Below are 22358 nucleotides of genomic sequence, written 5' to 3'. Positions count from 1 at the left end.
ATGCCTCTTAAACATAAAGTGAACTCTTATGTGATTAATAAATTGTTGAAGCAAGCTTAACTGGTCCAAGTTGATTGTTGTTGATGTGATGGTTCTAAAAAAATCATGTTAACTATACTTTGAGCAGAGTGGCACTATGTTTTTGACTTGATACTGATATGTATTGCCCCTTCTCTGTTTTATTGTTGTATTTTGGAATTTTGCACTTGTTGGGTGCTGGATAAACACATTTTATAAAGTTGCACAAATAAATGCTGCTGCTGTTTTATGCATTGTAATTTGTTGTTTTTTGATGCCACTCAAGTTTGGTCAGGAAATTGGGTAAATTAGACACAGAAAAATTATGGCAACAAAGTGACATTCAATATTATTGAATAGATTTAAAGTCCTATGATACAAATAAAAACTTAAAATTTATCAATTATTTTAGCTACAGATAAATAAGAACAACAGTGTTAATGTGTTGAATTAAGCAATAATGTGCTACAATACGAGTTGATATCATTTATATCATTTACTTAATCCAAATAATTTTTATGCTGATGTTTAGTAAATCTAAATCAATTCCACCCATTTAATTAATAAATATAAGTTAATTTCACCTAGATTATCAGTAAATAGGAATCAATTTCCCCCAGATATTTAGTTAATCTAAATCATTTTTGCTCAGATACTTAGTAAATAAAAATAAGTTTTCCTTGTAAAATTGACTTGGATTTACTAAATATTTTTTGGCAATATAACTTATCATTTGGCTTGATATTACTAAATCCAACACATTTCAGCTGTTGCTTTTATTAAGATGTACTTAATTTTTTTAAGTTAAGTTAACATATTCAATACTTTTTAATCAAAATTGTATAACCTAAAATCTATTCAATTATATTATGTGTCACTTTGTTGCCACAATTTTTTTAAGTAACCATTGGTCATTTTTTTCTCAGTGTGGGGTCCTGACTATCTGGAAGCCACCGCAGCTCCCTGATATGCTGCACGGGCCCAGACTGAGCAAAGACAAACGCTTGATAAATAATTACTGTAAAATTCAGAATACAGTTTAATCTGCAATTGCCGCTGGAGGTAGTTTCCTCTCTTCAACAGTGAAATTGCATTTTTCACCGGCAACCAGAAACGGGACACAGATGCGCACCAACACATGAAACAAAGGACACGGCTAATTACTGACAAGGAACACGACTAATTACTGATGCACAGTCTTTCCCGAAGCCGCTAACTCACCTGCAGTCAGCACGTCAATGCAAAACTTTGACCAAGCGCCACATATGTGTTTCTGAGGGCGTGTACAATACAAAAATCGTGGTAGCTGCTTGTATTTTCTCTTAAGAAAAGTTCTATAAGCCAACCAGTAGCATACTGCCTTTAGCTAGGCTCGTCTGCATTAACTAACTCCTGTCCTCGACAATTAGCAAGCTGTTGTTTTATGTCCTGTGTTTAAACATGTAACAGAAACACGAACTTTTAGCTCTTAATATATTTTAAAAATGGGTGGCATTATCAAACAAAACGACAAATGAAGCTTACCTTACTATGACTCCAGCTCGCTTCGCATTTCAAAAAAATGTCCCGCCGAATTTCAACGCCTTTGGGACAGAGGTCTTGGAAAAATTGGTATTCATCCGCGACTTTGCTTTCGACGTCCTTAATCTGGTCAGGTGGTGTTCCTCTTCTTCATTTAATATGCAATTCTAACTGGGATGGATAACTTTATAAAGTCTGACTAAATCTTACATCATATTTAGTCCCTTATCAGATAAAGAGCGAATTTCCGGCACTATTTGTATCTCGCATTAATATTGCCAGTGGTGATCAGTTTTTATAAGATCCGGTTACCTTTTTAAAACTCAGATTGTCAAGTTATGTTCACACCTTTAAATTTATGTTTCACTGAACTGACTCACATCCTCGAGTTGAAATGCCAATAACTCGGGAAATTAAGTTGAAATTACATAACTCATTATGTTAATTGGAAGTAACTTATAGAAAAACGTTATGATAACTAATTGAGAGTATGACTTTTAACAGTGTGTCTTTATAATATTGTGCAGGTTTTGTATCTCGTGACGAGGAAGTCAAATATGAAACATCTGGAGCCTCATGCATAAAGTGTGCAGCGCCATATTTTACACACAAGTCGGCATGTATAAAAATTTACTTTGCGTCAAAGTTTGCACTCTTTCGCTGGCGTGAAAATGTGCGGCAGTCACGCGAACTTTTTATGTTTATGACAGCCGCCCGCTTTGTGAACATAAAGCCTCTTTATTCTGTAAATGTACAACTCATGCACATGATTCTACTATTTAGAATAAACGTCCACTTTCCCCACTCAAAGGACTCTCTGACACGCTGTCTGTGTTTAAATCCCGGCTGAACGCGCTGCTGTTCAAATAGGCAGTTACACAATCTTAATTTGGATTTTTTTAATTTTTTCATGTAGGTTTTTATTTTTGTGAGGTGACATTATGTGCCCTCACAGCATCTTTTAAATAAAATATATAATTATTATTGTTATTATAAATACTTATACTGCTTAAAACAAGGACGTTGCCAAGGACGTCGTCACGTTGTGGCAGACTTCCGGGTATTTGTACTAATTTACATATTTATTTATGGGTGCCCACAGGGCTGACCAGCAGCTGAGCTGTTTGCGCGGCCACGTGCCTGCGCACGGCTTTTTGCATCCGATTTTCTTCTTTTTTTGTGCTCCGCACTTTTCTAAATTTTTCCGTACGCCAGGTTTTAGTGTGAAAACTGCGCACTCTTTTATGCATGAGGCCCCAGAGCTCTCTCGGATTATTAGCTAATTGCACGATGACCGGCGAAATATAAAAACATCCTGAAAGCTGGTCAATGACCACGTTCAAAAAATGGTTGGCTTTTAAAAAATAAGTTCAGACATATTAGTCTGTTCTTTGTCCACAGGAATCCCCATCTTCCTGATTTTTGTTTCTGAGTCACTAATATGTTAAAAAGGAAATTTTAATACATTTGAGAATGCAAGCCTTGGCAATTGTAGCATGACGGTGCCCTATAATATCATGATGTGTTCAATAACAATTTTTAACATTCTCCTTCATTCTTCAGAGCTTTCATTTGAGCTGCAGTGATGTTTACCAGGGCTTTAACACTGCTCTGCTCTCCTGCCTGAGCTGGAAATATAATAATAAAAACAAGCATTTTACCATCACTAATATTTATCATCTGTCCATCTCCAGATCTCCCTCTATAATTTAATACGTTCCTTGGCACTACTGCTATGGTTGTTTAAACTTAGTTACTTGGACAATGAATAGATGCAGATCAGTTAGTAAATTATTATTATTAATTATAGTTTAATACAAACCTTGGTACAGTTGTTTCAGCAGCTCCAGTTCTCTCGTTTTTACTGTTGCAACAATAAAGAGAAAACAGTGAAATATAATGTTATTTCTTTGTTAACACTAACATATTAGCACAGTCTTTCACAGAAATTATTCCAAATGCTGTACTTGTGTTACCTTCATAATCTCTCTGTAGGTACCTCATCTCCACCTTTAGTTCAGCCACTGAGCAAAACACAAGTGAGTCATGTTTATGATAATAACTTGTGGAGATGTTTTTAAAAACACTTAGGTTGTTTTTTTGGTATGTAAGCATATTTTCAGTCATTCCGGCTGATGCACAAGTCATATTTTGATTTGGATTGGAGAAAAAACACAATGATTTTTTTTTTTTTTTTTTTTTTGGAAAGAAACATTAACGTCCAAATATTTCCATTGCTTGAATTCTCTGTTATGCCAATGTTAATATGTATTTCTTAGGGTTGTAATAGGATGACATATTTCACATTTCCGCATGCTAACATAATTACATCCCCAGTTAAATCCCCAAGATAATAATCCCCACCATAAGAAAGGCTTACAGTATTCAATTATGCCCCATGAACTAATTATGCCACATTATTGCGTGGTAACACAAAAGTTTTATGAGAGATGTTGGGAAGCTGGAGTTTTGGTTTCTGTGGGGCTGCTTTTCTTGTCTCTAGTTATCCACTAGATGGAGCCAGGAAGCTGTGTTGTCCAGAGGGCGGTCTCAGGTGTTCAGCCATCACACCTGCAGCCTATCTGTCATCAGCCAGTGTTTAAGAGAAGCCTGTCACCAGTCCTTCGATGCCTGAGTGTTGCCGTTCATGGTACTCTGTGCCCCTCAGTGTGTGCTCTCGCTGAGTTTTCTAAGTGTTTTACTCAAGCCTCCCTTGTGTTTTCCTTGTAGGTTCTCAGCGGCTGTTACCTTTGTGCCTTATGAGTTTTATCGTTTCACCTCCAAGATTCTTCATAAAGAAACCCCTGGTTCATAAATCCCTACGACTGGTTCTTCTGGCTGTTCAAGTCTGTGCTACAACCTGTCCGCCCTCCAATGAAGTACAACTAACAAACCCTCACCGCCGCCCATTCTCTCTGGATCTCCTGGCTTCAGTTCCAACCCCACCTGGACCCGACACTCACCCTAGAAACCAAGTTCAGCACCAGCAGAATACCTCCCCCTGGTGGATCAGTTCCATTTCACTAGTAAGGTCTCCTATTATTCTCTTTTTCACCTTCAGTACTACTTACTCACCTCTCATCTACTCCATCCTCAGAATCCAGATCTCCAGCTGTCCCATACCCCGGGCAAAGAAGATACATTCAAACTCTTTTTACAATAAACTTTATTTAACTGACATTCTCTGTATCCTGAAGTGTATTCTGCATGTGGGTCAAAAGATTAGCCTCAAATTATGACAAGAGAACTCAAAAGAAAAAGAATCCCCATGTTTCCTAGGGCTCTACTGTATAACATGCTAACCTTTAGTTCAGCTAAAGAGAGGCACATATCTCTCCCAGAATACCATTGATGTCTTCTGGGAATCAGATTCTATGTACATTAATACAACATGAAAATAACTTTCACAATTTTCTTATTGTATTTATGTTGCTGTAGGAGCCATTTATCTTTTCCTGTGTTTATCGCCACTGGTGGAGCATATTTCATTTAGTGTTCTGAGTATGTCTGAAGGGGGATGGAGTTACTTAAGGTCAAGTGTGATTCTGTTCAGGTGTTGCTAATGGGAAGCATTATTCGGGTTGATTTGGATTTATGTCTGATTTATCTTGTTCTAAAGGAAAATGGCAAGACAAAGGACACTGTACAGAAAATAAATGACTTTATGATTATAAATCAAAATGAAAGTCGGCCTAACGAATCTTGATTGAGTAAAACCAACCCCTATCAGGAACAACAGCAACCAGTAGCCTAAAATACAGGATTTTAGCTGCTACAATTGCCTTAGGTTCATATAAACTAACCCAAGATATTGATCCTAAACCTTTTTACTGTCAACTCTTCTAATATGAAATCAACCTCTGAATAACATCTTTATAGAGTATTTTGGTACTGTACTAAAGGCATGACAGTTTTTAACCTATCACACTAAAGTCACAAGAGTCACACTGATTGTTTAAGAGTTCCACACACACATTAACGACTGAAGTGCAGGGGCTAGGTACCCTGGTTAAACCATGAACTTAGTTAGCATAACTTTAAAATCTGGGTAACTTTATTTGAAGTATTTTACCACATTAAAAACACACACAAACTGAAAAAACAGTTGTTCCTGGTTCAATGATTTTCTATTTCTGTGGTCACTCAAAAACATATGCATTTATTTTTATTTTTCAAAAATACATTTTATTAAAGACTGCAAATAACACTTTCAGGTTTAGTCCATTTAAAAGTGAACAATTTTGATCTGAAACAAACGGCACATTACAATAAATGTTTCAATAAAATTAGATTGAAGTTCTATGTTGCATTTTGTGTGTTTTCTATTAAGAAAAGAAAAAATTGAAAGAGAATCGTTAGAACCATTGTGGCTGGTAAATTATTGTGGAAATTTAAGGCAAAATGAAACACAATAAAAAAAAATTTAATGCAGTTATAAAAAATCATGTATATATTATTATACACTTCTGAGGCAGAAATAAAATTAGGACTGCTTTCTGCTCACACAGTGAAAAGCAAGTGACCACTGAAGGTGGTATGATGATTGTGGTTATCATAAATCCTTGTGTTTTGCCACTGACGCAAAAACACAACATCTCCAGTTTCTAACAACAATGTGGCTCCATTAGATGGGTTAACATAGTAGGAAGCCTGATGTTCATATGCAGTGAAAATAGGATCCCCGTTCTTGACCAGCACAGCGCCTGTTGGATATGACGCATGTCCAAGTCCATGTAAGTGGAACTCAAAGTGATAGGCTCCTCTCATGGGGGCAATGAAAAAACCTGAGGAACATATAAAAATAATGTTTCTATTGAACTTTTTCGTCCGTATACCCACATAAAGAATCAATCAACCAACTGCATGTCAGGATTATAAAGAGAATCAAGTTCTGCATAAAATCGGGTACCTGTGTTTGGGTTGTAGGCATTTCCAATATTTGCAACAACATGTCTGAAGACTAGAGGTGTCTGTGTGTTAAATGGTCCAATATGTCCATCACCTGATGCCAGCAAGGAAGCTGAGAAAGCCACTTGTTTCACTACGAGACAATAACTTAGTTTTATTGGGATCAAGCCGTTACTTGTTCTTAAAAAACTATCTGGTGTTTGAAAAATTAAACAAATCAAAACTAACAAATTATTGTCTTAATTAATAAAAACTAAACATATTAAACAATTAATGGACATCAAACAAAAGTACACAACTTGATTTTTGTTGCATAACATGTTTAGATAATGTTTTTATGTGAATATTATTGAGTTTCCCAAACCTTTTCTTTCTCTCTTCAGAACCTCCACTTGGTTTTCAGTGTTGTTTGTCCTGGCTTTAACGCTGATCAGTTCTCCTAGCTGAGCTGAAAATTGATTAAAACAAACATGAAATGTAAAATAAAATTATATATTATCTGTCATTTTTCACAGCAATAGTTTGACATCACAAATTCACAGCAGTTTCTGGTCTCTTGACGTTACTGTGCTGTGTGGAAAGGAAAACAGCAGCAACAACATCTCAGCATGTTATGCCACCGATTATTCAGGGACAGCAGATTGAGCAGGTAGAGAGCTTTAAGTATCTGCGGACACAGATGGACACCTGGCTGTCTTTCCAAGTACATTCAGGTTCATAATAAAGCCCTATAGTGCCTCGATCTTCTTAGGAAGCTGAGATATTTTAGGATTAGTAAAAAGATTTTAATCATGTTTTACATGTCTCTTCCAGAATCTGTTCACGCTTTCAATGTCACATCTTGGTACAACTTTATCGCTGCAAACAGAAAACATAACTCTCATGCATAACAAATCAAGAGAGCAAAAAAATTGGTCCATTACAAAGACTACTGTCTCATCTCTATAAGCTACAGCAGTCAAATCAAATTTCTGATAGCTCTGGTGTCAGACAACGTTTTCTATTCTCTTCTGAGATTTTGAAAATTGTTTAAATAAATCAGCTATACTTGCTTCTAAACATTTGAGAAAAGAGTCTTAGTGTGTCATTTATCACATAAAATAATTTATTGTTAGAGGAAAGTTATAAATACCTTGGTACTGCTGCTCAAGACTTCTTACTTTTGTCACTTGCTCTAAAATAGTAAAAATAAACAGACAATTCATATTAGTTAATATAATGTCCTTATTATGCTAAACATTCAAATTTTTTGTGATAACATCAGGGTTTTATTTGTTGTCTTATAAATACCTTGGTACTGCTGCTCAAGATTTCTTACTTTTGTAACTTGCTCTAAGATAGTAAAAATAAACAGACAATTCATATTAGTTAATATAATGTCCTTCTTATGCTAAACATTCTCCTTTTTCTTAATAACTTAAGCGTTTTACTTGTCTTATAAATACCTTGGTATTGTTGTTTTATCCAGTTCTTTTGTCTTGGCTGTTGCAGGAGTGAAATAAAAAACATTAAACTGTGACGATTTGAATATAAAGACTTCAGTTTCATACAGCAGTGATTTCTGGTTAACATACCTTCATTATCTTTCTGTAGATACTCCATACCAACCTTCAGTCCAGCCAATGAGGCGCTCATCTCTCTCAGCACTGCATGGATGTCCTGTGCACAAGTTTGTTGATTGTCTGATAGGTTTCCTGCATCTGTTGTTTGCCTTAAATGTGAAATAATTTCATTGTTAGACTCTGGCTGGATGTTTGAAACAACATGTCTGAAGACCAACGGTGCCTGTGTGTTAAATGGTCCAAACGTTTCTGAACCAGAGGCCAACAAGGAAGCTGAGAAAGCCACTCATTTCACTGTGAGACAGAAAGTAAATATTAGGATCCAGCATGAATTTATTCTCTGCAAGCTGATTTGATTTGGATAAAAAACAAGAATTAAAAAATTGTCTATCTTTTTAACAATAGCAATGTATTATTTTTTTTAGATAAATGTAAAATTTTTAACAGATATGACTGTTAACTTGGGGTGTTTATTTCTAAATTCACAAACCTTCTCCTTCTCTCCTTAAAGCCTCCACCTGGTTTTCAGTGCTGTTTGCCCTGGTTTGAACTCTGAGCAGTTCTTCTGCCTGACCTGAAATCAGATAAACCACAGTAATTATTATTATTATTATTATTATTATTATTATTATTATTATTATGTTACCCCTTCCTGTTACCTAGGGGAAAAAACAGATATTCGTTTCACTTTAGTTGTCTTGTTTTCCTTAAGATTTAAGTGGTTATAAGTACATGACACACAAGAGACACTTTGATTTGCCTCAGTTCTGTTATATTTGCTAGATTTAGCAAAATGCAGGCAAACAAAATGATGTCATAGATAACATATAATCAGTATTTAAATACCTTGGTAGTGTTGTTTCAGATTGTCCAACTCTTTATTTTTTTCTGAAAAAATAAGACAGCGTGTTTATTTACCGATGCCACACTTCTCATTTTAAACATATTTTCTTTAGGTTTCTCTGTAATTTAATGCATAATTGAATGTTCATGCCAGCACGGTTGAATAATAGTTTTAATCTATTCTCCCTGTCAGTGAAGATTTTAACAGATAGAAGTTAAAATCTGCCTTTAGTCTTTTACTATTTGAAGCTGTTGTTATTACACATGTTCCATAGATACACTTGTACTTTTGTACTTGCAGTTGTATCTCCGATAAATTTAGAATAAAATTAATAATTATCAATTAAAAAACCTAGACAGGAGTCATGCTTATGTTAAACAAAATGGATTTTACCTCTGATGTCTAACTTTTACTCATGAAGGCTTTTTGTAATAAATACCTTGGTGCTGTTGTTTCAACTTTTCCACCTCAGTCTTTTGCAACTCCAGTTCGCTCACCTTCGCTATTAGGACAACACGACAAAATTGTGAACAATGTAATTATTTCTATGCAAACATTTTAGTTATATAAAGTAGGAATTCCCTGTGATATTCTTCTGTTTCAAAACATACCATCATGATCTTTCTGTAAGCACCTGAGCTCCACCTTCAGTCCAGCCAGTGAGGCGCTCATCTCTCTCAGCACAGCGTTGATGTCCTGCGTAAAGGTTTGTTGATTATTTGAAAGATTTTCTGCGTCTCCTTCCTGTGATCCAGTTTGCCTGATTTTATTTTCGGCGGCAGCATGCAGCTGAGCGCTGGAAAGAGAGCAGATTAGCAGCAATGCTCGGAAAAACATTTTGATCTCTGTGCTCAGTCTCTACAGATCAGCTTTGTGGGTTCACTTCACCCAAGCCTTAAATACTGCATTTACTATAGCTGATTAATTATTACCTTTTTTTTTTTTTTTTTTACAGACACTTGCAGGTGATAAGGCTTGATACGTTGGACTTGTCGTGTAAAATCAAAAAGCACAATATTTTGAAACAAATGACAAACCATAGTTTTGAATTTAGAATATTTTTTCTGTAATTAGTCTGTTTTTGTTGTTAGTGTTGTTGGTTGGTGTTATTTTCATTCTTAAAACTATAAAATGTTTCTCTTTACAAAAAATGAAGATAAATTCTTACATTTCAAGGACAGAATTCTCTCCATGACAAGAACCAAGGACAAACATATTTTAAATAGATTTCTGACAGTAACTTGAGCACCTCTCTTTTAAAAACAATTGTGCTCTTGACACAAAATAGTCCTTCTTACATAGCAAACTCTGGTACTGTACTAAACAACTGGATTAAATTGTATTTGGCAGTCCTGGACTCTCTTCATTCACTTGGCAACTATAATTCTGAGGAAACAAAAACCATATGTGGAGTTTCTCAAGCTCTGGTGTCACACCACATTACAATATCTATGTGCTCAGATAAAGCATTTTAAGAACATTTCTTACCACTCATGTATGCTGATGTGATTTATGTTTATGTGTCACCACATGACCACAATGCTTTGCAGTCGCTGAGAAATAGTGTCTAAGTTTAATGGTTACACGCACCACAGTCATTTCCAGCAAAAGGCAGGAAACAAAATTGTTATTGTTTTTTATTAGAAATCAGCACTTAAATCAATGAGGCCACAAACCAGAGTACACTAGAAACCTAGATTCAGTCACACAGTCAGACCTTCATTTTATAAGTAACACAATATCTATTATGAAGTTATCCTACTACAATCGGTGGGTCATTTCAGGAAGTCCACAATACAGCTCTTATTGCAAAGAAATTCCTGAATTTATGAACATTTCTAAGATTTGTAATGTTGGGTAAATTGTATTACTAGTATTATCAAATATTCGTTGTATCATGTAGCTGTATCATGTAGCCTTGTAGTTATATTTAGATAATGTTCACTTATATGCTTTTTTCTCTTTTACTCTTAGTATAAGTAATGTTTCTGCGTGTTGAATAACTTTGATTCCTTCCTGAGGCCTCCCTGGGAGATAGAGGTGACAGCTGCTCCCAGCAGTTTATTGCCTGCAAGACTTCCTGAGCGATAGCAGTGACAAATATTCACAGCAGAGTTTATTGCTCTGCAATAAACTCTGCTCTCCTTTGTTTTTTAGAGAGCTATAAAGCCATCGCCTTGAAGATATACAACGTGCCCTGCTTAAATGCCTGAAACAACAATATTCTAGTGTTTAGGTAACCTGTGTCTGGATAGTGATTGTCATTTAGCGCTGCAACTATGTGATGAATTGTTTCCCCCGCCCTTTGAGAGTTGCAGCGCCCAATGTGAGAGGATTTCTAAAAGCAATAAAAGAGAGGAGCGGGCAGATGTGTTTTCAAAGCGGTTGGAGATTTGTAACTGAATACATGTCTCTGTCCGTTCTCCTCGCGAGTACAAAGAATCTAACTCTCTTGTCTTTCCTGTGTTTGTTTAATTTGTCTTTAATAGGTATTTAGACCTGACATGTAATGACTTATTTTTTTGCACAAAAAAAGACAAACAACAAAAGGCAAAGCCAGAGTTACCTTTTCTTTATCCTATAAACCAAATGATAAAGAGGATTTTCTCTTATCGCCTCCTCAATAAAAGCATCATCATCATTAATAACACCCATGTATCATCTTAGAAAAAAGCTGGTATGGCAACATTTGGTCTCGTTTAATATATATTGTTTTGGTCTTTGTAGAGGCTTTATTAAGTAAATAGATATAAAAATGTGAAATCTGCAATTTTCTTGGTAATTAAGTCCCAAACCACGTCCTTGTTGTTGCTGAAACATTAAAAAGCAGTGAAGAATTTTCTTAAGTTTGTGTTTTGTTGATGGAAAAAAAAAGATATATTTTTTTTCAAAGATAAAAAGTATCCATCGTCATTCCAAAAATAGAAACTCAGAAAAAGAGCAAACACTTTTTCACACCACTGTAGCTCCGTGTCAGTTCTGACATGTTGTAGAGATGATGATGAAGATCAGCACTGCTTGATTCTCACATGGTGAAAAGCAGATGACCACTGAAGGTTGTGTGACGATTTATGTTGTCATAAATCCTTGAGTTTCGCCACTGGCGCAAAAATATAACATCTCCAACCTCTAACAGCAATGTGACACCATTAGCAGCATTAGCAGCATGAGAAGGCTGATGTTCATATGCAATAAAAATATGCTCTCCGTTCCTGGTCAACACAGCAGCTGCAGGATATGAAGCGTGTCCATGTCCATAGATATAGAACTCAAAGTGGTAGGCTCCTTTGACTGGAGCTGTGAAAAAACCTGAAATGCAAAATAATAATAATAATAACAACAATAATAATAATAATAATAATAATAATGACAATAATAATAATAATAATAATAATAATAATAATAATAATAATGTAAACTGAGGTACCTGTATTTGGGTTGTAGGCATTTCCAATGTTTGAAACAACATGTCTGAAGACCAACGGTGTCTGTGTGTTGAATGGTCCAGTTTCTCCTTGGTTGCCTGAAGCCAACAAGGAAGCTGAGAAAGCCACTTTTTTCACTGTAAAACAGGAAATAATTATTAGGATCAACAATGAAATTATCCACTGTAAGCTGATTTGATTTGGATAAAAAAGAAGAATGTGGGATTAAAAATTTGGTCAGATTTTTAACAACAACAATGCATTATTTATTTTAAACAAATGTAACATTTCTACCAAATGTGATTGATGCCATAGTGAACTTATTTCTGAATTCACAAACCTTCTCCTTCTCTCCTCAGAGCCTCCACCTGCTTTTCAGTGACGTTTGCCCTGGTTTGAACTCTCAGCAGTTCCTCTGCATGAGCTGAAATCATGCGAAGCAAAAAATTGCTATCAATATATGAATGAAAGATTATTTGTTGGATTCCTTCTACATTTATCCAGAAACAGCACAGAAGACAGAATAATTGATAGGTATTTTTTACGACTAAGGAATCTCTACGTAGGGGGGCACACAGTATAAACAAACACAGGCTTACGACTAAGGAAACTCTCAGAAGACCATCTTCAAATAACATGTGTTAAGGGTTAAATATCTGTCTCACACATATAAATGAAGGGCAAACTGGTAACTACTTATGTAAGAATGATAACAAAACATAATTTTTCTAACAATAATTATCCTGGGTTTGTCAAGACAGAAAGTAAAATTTATTCACTTAATATTTGTGAAAAAAGACATTTGGTGTCTTTGTTGATTCCTTCTTGTCAGCTCTGCAGGTCTAATGTAAATATAAAACTCTTATGACTATTATTATTCACAATGAATGAAAACTTTTTGTTTTTTGCTTCATTTTAATATTTGCTAATATTTTTAATCACGGAAGCTGACATGAAAAGTATTGTTTTGATACATTTAATAAGAGTTTATTTTTGATTTTTTTAATTATTGGCACACCTTGGTGTTGTTCTTTCAGCTTGTCGAACTCTTTCTTCTGCACCTCCAGTCCTTTCGTATTAACTGTGTGTGAATCAAAGAAAAAACATAATTTGACAAAAAATTTTAAAAAATTGACTTTGCAATAAATATTTACATCCAAATATTTCTGTTGCTACATTTCTCCATTATATCTTATTTTTGGCCAGTCTGTCAAGTTTATTTGTATTGCACATTTCGGCAGCAAGGCAGTTTAAACTGCTTTAATATCATAAAAACACAAAAATCAACAATTGAAACTCAACATTTTTCTAAGTGCCGCCATTACAAATCAAAATATCGTTTGGTGTTTCATTTATTATGGTACTAAAGCAACTCTGAACTGGTGGGTTTTAGTCTAGATGTAAAGAAACTCAGTGTTTTGGCTGTTGTATGAGGGATCCTGATCTTCCTGATTTTTGTTTCTTAGCCACTGATATGTTAAAAAGAGACATTTACATAAATATAATTATGAAGAATGAGAGCCTTGGCAGTTGTTGATATGATAATATGAGTGTTCAATAAGGATTTTTAACCTTCTCCTTCTCTTCTCAGAGATTCCACTTGATCTTCAGTGATGTTTGCCAGGGCTTTAACACAGCTCAGCTCTCCTGCCTGAGCTGGAAATACAATAAGAAGTTAATATAGAGTTATTAAGCTTAGCAAAATTGATCTTGTTCTTTAAGTTTATTTACTTGGACAATAAATACCTTGGTACTGTTGTTTCAGCTTGTCTAATTCATCTTTCTGCAGCTCCAGTTCTCTCGTTTTAGCTGTTGTGGTAATAAAAAGAAAACAGTGAAATATAATCTTATTTCTATGTTAACGATAACATATTAACACAATGTTTCAAAGGAATTATTCCAAATGCTGTACTTGTGTTACCTTCATAATCTCTCTGTAGGTACCTCATCTCCACCTTCAGTTCAGCCAGTGAGGCGCTCATCTCTCTCAGCACTGCATGGATGTCCTGTGCAAAAGTTAGTTGATTGTCTGAGAGATTCCCTGCATCTCCTCCCTGTGATCCAGTTTGTCTTAAATGTGAAATAATTTCATTGTCGGCCACAGCTTGGAGCTGAGCTTTGGAGAGAGAGCAGATCAGAATCAATGCATGAAAAAATGTTGTCATCTCCATTTTAAGTTTCAGCCTCCCTGGGTCAGTCTGTGGGTTGAGTGGAAACCCAAGCCTTAAATATTGCATTTATTATCAGTAAGTAATGATTAACTTTTTTTTTTTTTTTTTTTTAGAAAAACGTGCAGGTGATAAGACTTGAAAATATTTTATACTGGTTATTCTTTGATCTGAAATTTGTATCAAGGGGAAAATGAGACATCATTGTAAGCGATCACCATGAGTGTTATACAAACTTTCTACATTTCTTTGTACAAAAACAATTTCAAGAAAATAATATCCTGGAGGAAAAAGTCTTAAGGAAAACGTAATTAAGTCATGTTTCTAACAATAACTTACCTCAGATGTTTTTTTAAAACTTGTTTTATTGGTATGAATGTGATGTAGAGCAAATCTTAGAACATTATAAAAATCTTTACAATTTGAAGATACACAAAAACTGATGATACACAGTTTTACCACATGGCCTCTGTGGCTTATAGGCCTTGTTAATGTTTCCTTACACAACAATCAGTAAATGAGTAAATGGAGCAAAATTTTCTCCCTCCTGATTATTCGGTCATTATTTTTGTCTCCAACATAAAACATGAGAATTAGCATTCAATTAAACTGGTGATCAATATCAAGCAACAAACCCATATAGTTTTAAAGCACTTTAAAATCTTCAGAGAAATATTCTTCACAGAAGACAGAACAATGGTTATTTTTTGCTTCAGTTTAATATTGACTCATATTTTCAAACATTGACACAAAAGTCATATTTTGATACCATTAACAAACCCAGAGTTTATTTTTAAATATCTTCTTTCATTTGTGACAAACCTTGATGGAGTTGTTTTAGATTGTACTAATCTTTTCCACTCCTCCTGTTCTCTCGTCTTTGGATTGAAGAAAAAATATGATTACATTTTTTATTTGCAAAGAAACATTGACATCAAAATATTTTCATTGCTTCAATTCTCTGTTATGCCAATATTAATATGTATTTCTTTCCACTGTACAATCCAACAGAGGTGATCTTCCTGATTTTTGTTAAATTTTAAAAAGAGACATTTCAATACAAATAATTGTTTACAGGGAATGTGTCTTTATAGCTGTGTAGAAAAATCTAGCAGGAAGCTCAACTCCTCTGTATTGTTGTTCCAAGAGTCCTGACCAAAACTAGAAAATTGATCAAATATTGTTACTCCTTTTGTTACTGCAATGGCTTCCTGGATAAATCAATTTCTAAATATTGTTTTAAAAAGTTTTCAATACACTGGATTTGAACATCTATACACTTCAATGGTATAGACTGGTATAAAGCATGTACATTCCTCAGCTCATGGACACTTTAGGTATTAATGATTTAAAATAATAAAGACTACAATGCCACACGTGCTGACCAAGATGGACTTTGTTACACAGTTATCTGCACAAGTCTATATTAAACACTTATGCAGGACATTGTCATCCAGTGCTGACATCAGAACAAGTTCTTTGGAATAGTTCCAGATAAATAATTAGAAAGTGAGCTGTTTTCCAACTCGCATTATGTTTTCATTTCAAATGCAGCTTTAATGAAAATGGTTGATAAGAGAATCCTACATTTCTGACATTTCTGAGAGGTTTATGTTTTAATGTGTAATTAATAACAACAACAAAATCCCACCACAAACATTGTGACATCATCATGTTATAACCCAGTAACGTGCCATGAGCGGATAGATGAGTGATAAGGACTATTTTCTCTCTGTGCTTCCTCAATAACAGTAGTATAAATGATAAGCTCTTATTTGGTCTCAGACTGATAAACCAACACTTACCAGATAGCAGCATCAGACATGTGATAACCTGCTGATAACCGAGTATTTTCTTTGTGTCCTTCCTCAAAAAACAACACGTGAAGAAAAAAAAGCAGTAGCAGTTATCAAAGTCCTCCACTAGAGGGAGCCATTTGTCATGACCTTATGTCAAACTTGTGTGATTATTTTTTACCCAGCATCAGCTCATTTAAAATGTGGCTTCTTTTAATTATTGGACGTTAACAATGTTAAGGTTGTTTTTGTTTGCTAAGAACAACAACTATTTTTTTCATCTCTGTTACTCTAACACAAGTTTTTCCTCTTCTTTTACGTAACGTTTGTTCCAGCTGTACTGATAATTTACGATATATTCAAATTTCTATTTATCAATAAAAACACGTTTTTAAGACAAGACACTAATTCATAATTATAAAACGAATCGGTATTATACACGGAAACATGTACATCATTAACCATATATGTACTTTGTGACAGTTTCTTCTTCTGGGACAGTGATGTTTACATGTTATTCTGTAGAATGGACCTTGACATTTATCTGAAATAAAGGTGAATATATTTGTTTTAATACTGAACTTATTGAACGTGGATGATGATAATGATATACATGGAATGCACATAATGTTTGTGAAAAACAGCAAGAGTCGTTTAAGTTGTTTATCCACAGTGAGCTGGATGAATGTCCCTTTAAGAGGAAGGAAATGAAACGGGAAACCAGCCGGAACTGCTTCCTTCTCACCCCCCGACTATCAAAACATTCGTGCGCAATGGGAGAGTCCGCGTCCTCGGAAATCCATTTTCCAATGTGAAATTCCGCGTTGGTTGTCAGGAAAATTCCTCCAAAATTGTCTGCTCCGCCATGCTCCAGCTGAACGACACCGTGGATCCGGAGAGCCCGGGTGCTGCGGTTCTCCTCCCCGCAGAGACCGACGAGGGGGTCGAGGTCGCCTTCACGCCTCCGGAGGCCGCCGGACGGGGGTTCGGACACGCAGCCTCCGTGGCCTGCTGCCCCCCGCTGCAAACGCTCACGCCTTTTCACGTGCACAACCCCACGATGCAAGCGAAAGTCAAGGACTACTTCGTGTTCAGGGTAAGCGGCATATAAATGCAAAATAACTTACATTTAAAACTGCCGCAAAAGCTCCACTAAACTGACGTGTTTTACCAGTGCAGCATTTTTACAGCAGCGCAGCAGCACAAAACAGAGATGCTGGTTTGTCTGAGGCGATGCTGATGATTGGCGGTTGTTGTGTGATGCTGATCTCAGCCAGGTACCATCGAGCAGGCGGTGAACGACATCCGGACCGTGGCGCTGCCATCCGAGGACGGGGAGGTGCTCAGCGTCTGGCTGCTGGCAGAGTGAGTATCCATCAGCCCGGGCCTGCCATCATCATCATCATCATCATCACCATCATCAGCATCATCAGCTGATGAGAAACAAACAGCCGAACATAAATTCTCATATTCGGGTGTTTGTTTGTGGGATTTCTGCAGAGTAGACCATTGGAACAACGAGAGGGAGAGACTTGTTCTAATAACCGATCGGTGAGTAAATCGGCTTTCTATGCTGACTGCGTGGTTTTAGGATGTGTAAACAGAAAATGTGTTTGTGTGTGTGTGTGTGTGTGTGCAGGTCTCTGCTGGTGTGCAAGTACGACTTCATTAATCTGCTGTGTCAGCAAGTTGTCAGGATATCCCTCAGCGCTGTAGACACCATCTCTGTGGGGGAGTTTGAATTCCCACCGAAATCTCTCAACAAGTGGGTCAATTTTTGTTGTTGTTTGTTTGTTTCATGAAAATATTATTTGGTCAAGTAAACAGGCATCAGACCAGTCGGTCAAAACAGTGACAACATTTCTCCTTAATGAATTCTGACGAGTCAGGATGTTGTAGGAAAGAAAGGAGAGAAAAAACAGCCTGGGATGTTTGTGTTGGATGGGTTCAGATCGAGCTCCCGCCTTTGTCTTGGTTGGTTTGGAAACAAAAGGACAGCTTTAAGCACGACTGCCGTCCTGCCTGATTAGATCTGCTTTACTCGCTGCACATGCAGATAAACTCATAATCACGCCACATCGTGATTGCTGTCAGCCATCAGTCGGTCAAATAGTCACGAGGAGTTTGTGATGACCTCCTGACCTGCATCGGTGGCGTAAAACTGAAGGGTGAACTTTGACCCCCCCCTATTTCGCAAGGGATAAGCAACACAAGTAGACTGTGGATTGAAAGGATAAACTGAATAGGAGACAATAGCTCCAGTTGGTAATCTACACAAACATAAGGAAACAAACCAGGTGCACACGGACTGATGCAAACCTTTTAATAAGATTCATTCATTATTTATGTTGTTGTCTTTGCTGCTGTGTGATTTACTTTGAGAACTGAAGAAGGGGGAATTCCTCGTATCTCCTCTATTGATAAGATTATAGAAAGTAAATGAATCAAATTTCACTCAACATTGTAGCCAGAATATTAACCATCTGCTGCCTTAAATTAAAAGTGGCTAAAAATACAAGGCTGCTTATCAAACGTTTATCATTGAGAAATGTCTAGAATGTCTGATACGGTTTGTGTTTGGACTACTGAACTAATTTTATGTGTCCACACGTAAATTTAGTGCCATCCAGGTGCAATCAAGCCAAAGAGAACAGGTGTTGGTTCCAATGCCTTAAATTATCTATATATCATTGTTGCCTTCTAGTAGCTAACATCTGTGTTATGAATGTTTTCCAAGTAAAAATCTGACAACATAAACAGTGTTGATAATGTTTCTTGTCATTTCTACTTATGTTATGTCTCACCAGTTTATCTCTCAGGCATTAAATGCAAGGGAAAACTCAGATACAGATAAAAGCTACTTAAAGATGCTGCGGTGTTTAGTAAAAAAAAATTATTCAAAAAAGTAACTTTCTTAAAAAGTTGCATTGTTCCTGACTAGGTCTGTCACGATTACACATTTTGTCGGATGATAAATTGCCCCAGAAGTTATTGCGATAAATGATAATATTGTTGTTTTGAGAACATTTGGAAGCAATACAAAGGTAAAGGCATAATAATGCAAGAACACATTCTCAAAGATAAATAAACTTTAAATTCTGATGAACATTTTACACTGGAACTGGGAGACATTTTAAACATTCAAAATAAATAAACATAACAACAACAACAATTATGAAGCCTCAGTAAACAAAATTGTCGTCCAAAAAAAGGGCTAGTTGAGACCAATGCACCAGACTGAAGAGACCAGGTTCGATACAAAAAGACAAATGCGTTCACTTTAATTTTGCCATGCGATGAATTGATTTATTGCTTACTGTGACAGACTGACTTGTTTTGCAGAAGAGAGGGCTACGGGATTCGCGTTCAGTGGGACAAACGTCCTCGGGCTTCTTTTCTCAACCGCTGGAACCCTTGGTCCACAGACATGCCCTACGCCACCTTCACAGAGCACCCCATGGCCCGCGCCGATGAAAAGGTGTCCTCCCTCTGCCAGGTATGATCTGCTTCACTAAGCTGGCCAACAAGTGATTTCATAATAAGTGCATCCTCAGGTTCACTTTGAGAAGCACTGCAGCCTGAAATGCAATCTAACAGAGTGTGTTCACCGGTGACCTAGCTGCTGTTGGAGGCACATTGAGCAACAGCAGCTCCACCAGTCACAGGCCAGCTGAAAACAACAGAGCCCTAGTGGTATTAGTGATCCTCCGGAACAAAGGGCCATTCATTCATACCACCTTAATCTGCATAAATAGCTTAGTTCAAAGCTGCTTTTTTCCCCCTTCTTACTGACAAGGCAGCAGCACTTGTTTGGACTTTTCTGCATCTATAATCTTATATGCAACAAATGGAGCTCATTTGGTTATAAAGCTTAAGTGCTATTTATTACCCACTCTTTTGAGTTTTGATAAGGATATAAACAGTAATTTAAAAGTTTACAAACAAGTTTGATCCTTTTTCATGCACTTCTTCTCTTCCCCAGCTGGACAGTTTCAAAGCCCAGCTGATACAGGCGGTGAAGAAAGCCCACAAGGAGCACCCCATCCCCGGCCGGGCTAACGGCATCCTGATCTTGGAAAGACCCCTGCTGATCGAGACCTATCTGGGCATCATGTCTTTCATCAACAACGAAGCCAAGCTGGGCTACTCCATGACGCGTGGCAAAATCGGCTTCTGAGTTTCTCACAGGATTGATTGTCCCCGTCCGTCTTTGTTAAACTGCACTGTCTGACAGAAGCTGCAGTTCAATACAACTTGCCTGTGTGTGTGTGTGTGTGTGTGTGTGTGTGTCTCAGTCGAGCCCGTGACATGTCCACACTTTCTTAATTTGGTGTTGGAGACATGTGGTCAGCCTGCAGCAGGTAAAAGACAGTTGGAGCTGTAATGACTTCCGTTTCATTTTATTCACTGCTTTCCATTAAAAATCTGCAGATCAACTCCCCACTCTGCAGCGTACGCTTTAAGTAAGATAACTTGCAAAACTCCTACACTCCTTGTAGATTTAGTAAGTTCCTGAAACTTAGTTGTCATTTCTGCTCTTAAATGGGTTAAATCAGGAATTGGCTTTGTTTGAGTTTTTATCTACAGCAACAAACCATGAAACAATGTTAGTTAAAACAATAGCATTAGACTTGGTACATTATATGGTACAGAACTCAATGGCTGCATTATTCCAAAAGGGAATTTGCCAATTATGTCATATGATGAACACAATAAGGAGGCTAACTAATAAATTGCTTCTCTACATCAACAACACACGCACAGCGAAAGTTACATGTTGTTTAATTTTCTTGAGTAAGGAGCAAGGATTTGTTACTGGTGTTCTATGCAGGAGTTTTGATCTTTTTCCTTTATATTTTGCTTCCAGTAACCACGTTTCCTCCTGAAGAACTTTGAGCAACAGATTATTAAAACTTGGCCATTTTCGATGAAGGCAAGTTGAAAAATGCCTTGAAGTGGTGTAATAAAAAAATCATGGGTTCTATTTTAACACAATTTAAGGCTTTTACGTTTTCAAAAGCTGAAACAGGATAGTGTGAGAGATCCATACCCTTTTTTATTTCTACAGCTACCCAGACCTGTAAAATACCAAAAGGAAATTCAAAACTTTTTTTAAGCCTGCATAGGAACCACTGAGATGATTGAAAGATTTAGCAAAGTAACGTCAATCTATGGCAAAGTGAGAGTAGCAGCATTTCCTCAGACATGATGCAAGGAGTACTTGGAACAAAATGGGCATGAATTCTTAAGGAAACAAGGTATCAGCGATTACATTTGTTTTTTTCAAAGAAGATAAAAGATAAAAATGCTCAGTAAAAATACACACATCATGTCTGGTGCCTAGTGTAGGATAGATTTAAAACTGGTTCAGTTTGTCAGGTCCAGATTTAACAATGGTTTGTGCCAAAAACATCAGTTGCCTACCGAAACATCCTGAATGGCCAGGCTTTCACCTTAACCGATTCACCAAGCCTTAAATGGTGAAAATATGGTTCAAGAAGAATGAACTGACATTTTCATACCAACATAGACAAACACAGAATCCAAACTTTATCCACAATGACAATTTTTAAGATGTGCCTGAGAAGAGCGAGTAGAAAATTCCCCCTTTATCCAAATAACTTCATTTTTTTAAAATCTAGGCCAATGCCTGTCCAACCAAAAATTCAAAACAAGCAAACCTAAACGGTTGTCTCGCAGCACATTTCTCTGTCCTTGCGCATGGTCCTTGCATGGCAAGTTTGCATGACAGACTTTTTTTTTTGTTGCACAATAAGCTATGCTTAGTTGTAAATAAATGTTTATCTGGATTTTTAAAATTAATGTATGAAGGCTAATACAAAATGTCTCATGTATGCCAGCTGAAAAGTATTTTATTTAAAAAGAGAAATGTCTTGTTAAAAATGTTTTGAGGCTTCGTTTTTGATCCGTGTTTTCAGCTCACCAGCCAAGACGGAGAAAAAGTAATAAAGACGTTCCTGTTTTTGTAATGACAGTTTATCTGGTTCCTTATTGTTGGTTGCAGAAGAAGTGTATTGCTTTCTTCCCTTTTCAGAGATAGTACAGCACAGTTCATGGCCCCAGCCTGTTGAGCCACACAGGATGGACTTTCATAG

At 36.5% G+C, this 22358-nt stretch overlaps 4 protein-coding genes across 7 annotated transcripts in view; 2 read left to right on the top strand and 2 right to left on the bottom strand.

Annotated features, from left to right (window-relative positions):
- Window positions 1–8042, bottom strand: part of LOC114146250 (heavy metal-binding protein HIP-like) — an 80544-nt gene extending 72502 nt beyond the window's left edge. The window contains exons 1-4 of one of the 2 annotated variants that reach the window (XM_028020165.1): window positions 8022–8042; window positions 7893–7929; window positions 7738–7779; window positions 7580–7621 (exon numbers count right to left, since the gene is read on the bottom strand). In XM_028020165.1, coding sequence (XP_027875966.1) covers window positions 7580–7621; window positions 7738–7779; window positions 7893–7929; window positions 8022–8027 — 127 coding nt within the window. In that variant the 5' untranslated portion in view covers window positions 8028–8042. The remainder of the gene's footprint in view (window positions 1–7579; window positions 7622–7737; window positions 7780–7892; window positions 7930–8021) is intronic. The other variant, XM_028020176.1, reaches the window with a different exon arrangement.
- LOC114146257 (uncharacterized) lies at window positions 3991–4784 on the top strand. Of its 2 annotated transcripts, XM_028020198.1 has the most exons (3): window positions 3991–4189; window positions 4270–4565; window positions 4637–4719. In XM_028020198.1, the coding sequence occupies exons 1-3, from the start codon at window positions 4054–4056 to the stop codon at window positions 4700–4702; spliced, it is 498 nt and encodes a 165-aa protein (XP_027875999.1). In that variant the 5' UTR covers window positions 3991–4053; the 3' UTR covers window positions 4703–4719. The 2 variants fall into 2 exon arrangements, with proteins under 2 accessions (XP_027875999.1, XP_027875990.1); XM_028020189.1 differs by having other exon boundaries at window positions 4270–4784.
- Window positions 8043–11364: 3322 nt separating the features above from the next.
- On the bottom strand, window positions 11365–14503 carry LOC114155007 (uncharacterized). The gene is made up of 7 exons (XM_028034642.1): window positions 14200–14503; window positions 14025–14087; window positions 13851–13934; window positions 13297–13359; window positions 12619–12702; window positions 12281–12415; window positions 11365–12162 (listed from the first exon to the last, which is right to left on the bottom strand). Exons 1-7 carry the CDS (start codon window positions 14447–14449, stop codon window positions 11879–11881), a joined length of 963 nt encoding a protein of 320 aa, XP_027890443.1. The 5' UTR covers window positions 14450–14503; the 3' UTR covers window positions 11365–11878.
- Window positions 14504–16958: 2455 nt separating this feature from the next.
- Window positions 16959–22237, top strand: tprg1l (tumor protein p63 regulated 1-like). Of its 2 annotated transcripts, none has more exons than XM_028002047.1 (6): window positions 16959–17338; window positions 17516–17607; window positions 17743–17790; window positions 17879–18007; window positions 19585–19738; window positions 20225–22237. In XM_028002047.1, the coding sequence occupies exons 1-6, from the start codon at window positions 17108–17110 to the stop codon at window positions 20417–20419; spliced, it is 849 nt and encodes a 282-aa protein (XP_027857848.1). In that variant the 5' UTR covers window positions 16959–17107; the 3' UTR covers window positions 20420–22237. The 2 variants fall into 2 exon arrangements, with proteins under 2 accessions (XP_027857848.1, XP_027857772.1); XM_028001971.1 differs by having other exon boundaries at window positions 16960–17338; window positions 17743–17793; window positions 17882–18007.
- Window positions 22238–22358: the final 121 nt, after the last annotated feature.

This window comes from Xiphophorus couchianus, chromosome 1 (assembly GCF_001444195.1).
Source record: "Xiphophorus couchianus chromosome 1, X_couchianus-1.0, whole genome shotgun sequence".
In the NCBI taxonomy this organism is placed as follows: Eukaryota; Metazoa; Chordata; class Actinopteri; order Cyprinodontiformes; family Poeciliidae; genus Xiphophorus; species Xiphophorus couchianus.
This window is presented reverse-complemented; position numbering and strand designations above follow the sequence as displayed.